Below are 2,500 nucleotides of genomic sequence, written 5' to 3'. Positions count from 1 at the left end.
CATACATATATATATACACACATAAATACATACATATTAATGTACATATATATACATACATACATACATACATACATACGGTATATTGTAAATATATACATACATTATATATATATATATATATATATATATATAAAATCTCCTGATGATTGAGGGAACCCCCCCTCATGAAACAGGCCTGTAGAGATGAAATAGTCTTGTGATTTTTTTCCCACAAATACATATATATATATATATATATATATATATATATATATATATATATATATATATATATATATATATATATATATATATAAACGAACAGCTCGCAACTACGAATCGATTCTCATCGCTCACTTAAAAGAGCATTTCAAAAGACATGACACTTTGTCTTTGAAACCTTAGAATGGCAATAATGTCACAATTGTGAATGATACAAAAATATTACCTTTGCGTCCTCGTGGAACAGATCATGTTCATGTGGGTTTGTGTTGCTTGAGTGTATTCCATCGCCCTCATGATAACATGCATGCGCTGAGAAGTTATCCATGGCAGCCTGCAAGAGGACACAGGTGAAACTGTATAGGTGTGTTTATAAATGAACCTCTTCAACATGTACAGGTGTGTGCATACGTTTGTCAATTGATGTTCATATACTTTAAATGTGTGGATAGAAGAGCAGCTTGCAGGGCTCACGGTGCGTTGTGGACAACTCGGAAGTTGGAAACTTACGTCTGGAGATCGGCCGGTCAATTATTAGTAGTCAAGAAGGCTGATAAGTGATATTTGTAGGTCATATTCATTCGCAGTAAAAGTTATTTAAACATGAATAGTATGTCAGTAAACATCTGGACAAGACTTTAAGTTGTTTTGTTGATATTTTTTGTTTAAGGAAAGGTGGGACCAGTAGTGACATAATGTTTTATGCGGCGCTAATGTTGGGTTTAATTTATCATCAAAAAACATATTTTATTAAACACCTTAATTACCTGTGTCTAGGAGGACCATCAACATTTGCATTTCAAAATATAGCAAAAACCCCTGAAAAATGTGTTAAAATTAAATAATGAATTAATAAAACATTTATTTCAAAGCCTAGATTTAAACAGAAGTTGTCTACTTCACAATAACTCGCCATCTACTTAAAAACCGTTTATAGCAAACTAATATCGGCTCCAGATATTGGTTATCAGCCTCCTTGACTACTAATAATCAATTGGGGTGTCAAAAAATTTTTAATTTTGAAATGAATCGCGAGTTTTAATTAATTCAAAACAATCAGATATCGATTAAAATAAAATAAATAAAAAATAAATAATATATATATATATATATATACACACATACATACATACATACATATATGTACATACATATATATACATACATACATATATAAATATACATACATACATATGTATACTCATATATATATATATATATATATATATATATATATATATATATATATATGAGTGTGAATGTTGTTTGTCTACCTATGTTGGCCCTGCAATGAGGTGGCGACTTGTCCAGGGTGTACCCCGCCTTCCGCCGGAATGCAGCTGAGATAGGCTCCAGCACCTCTGTGACCCCGAACGGTACAAGCGGTAGAAAATGGATGGATGGATACATACATACATACGTACTTACATACACACACATATTTATGTGTATATATACATATATGTGTGTGTATATATATATATATATATATATATATATATATATATATATATATATATATATATATAAATATGTATGTGTATATATAAATATATATGTACAGTATATATGTGTGTATATGTACACATATACACATACATACATATATATGTGGTTGGGGGCGTGGCTACGAGGGGAGGAGTATATTTACAGCTAGAATTCACCAAGTCAAGTATTTCATATATATATATATATATATATATATATATATATATATATATATATATATATATATATATATATATATATATATATAAAATACAAATACTTGACTTTCAGTGAATTCTAGCTATATATATAATTATTTTATTATATATATATATATACACCGGTATATATATATATATATATATATATATATATATATATATATATATATATATATATATATATATATATATATATATATATATATATATATATAAATAAAAGAAATACTTGAATTTCAGTGTTCATTTATGTACACATATACACACACATAATACTCATCTACTCATTGTTGAGTTAAGGGTTGAATTGTCCATCCTTGTTCTATTCTCTGTCACTATTTTTCTAACCATGCTGAACACCCTCTCTGATGATGCATTGCTGTGTGGCACGCACAAAAGTGCTTTCATCAAATGCACTAGATGGCAGTATTGTCCTGTTTAAGAGTGTCACAACATTGCTGTTTACGGCAGACGGACTGCTTTACTGTAGACGTTCTTTATATTGTGGGAAAGCGGACTCAGGTCCGCATGGAGCTGGAGGCCCCTCCAGCTCCGCCTGAATTTCGGGAGAAAATTTGTCCCGGGAG

General features: G+C 29.9%; 1 protein-coding gene across 5 annotated transcripts in view; it reads right to left on the bottom strand.

Moving 5' to 3' along the window:
- Positions 1-2,500, bottom strand: part of slc12a8 (solute carrier family 12 member 8) — a 98,999-nt gene that overhangs the window by 95,777 nt on the left and 722 nt on the right. For all 5 annotated transcript variants that reach the window (XM_061971738.2, XM_061971739.2, XM_061971740.2 and 2 more), the window contains exon 2: positions 431-538. In XM_061971738.2, the coding sequence (XP_061827722.1) occupies positions 431-532 (102 nt within the window). In that variant the 5' untranslated portion in view covers positions 533-538. The remainder of the gene's footprint in view (positions 1-430; positions 539-2,500) is intronic.

Source organism: Nerophis lumbriciformis, linkage group LG13, assembly GCF_033978685.3.
Source record: "Nerophis lumbriciformis linkage group LG13, RoL_Nlum_v2.1, whole genome shotgun sequence".
Lineage (NCBI taxonomy): Eukaryota > Metazoa > Chordata > Actinopteri > Syngnathiformes > Syngnathidae > Nerophis > Nerophis lumbriciformis.
The sequence above is the reverse complement of the archived record's forward strand: the minus strand, read 5'-3'. Positions and strand labels throughout refer to the sequence as shown.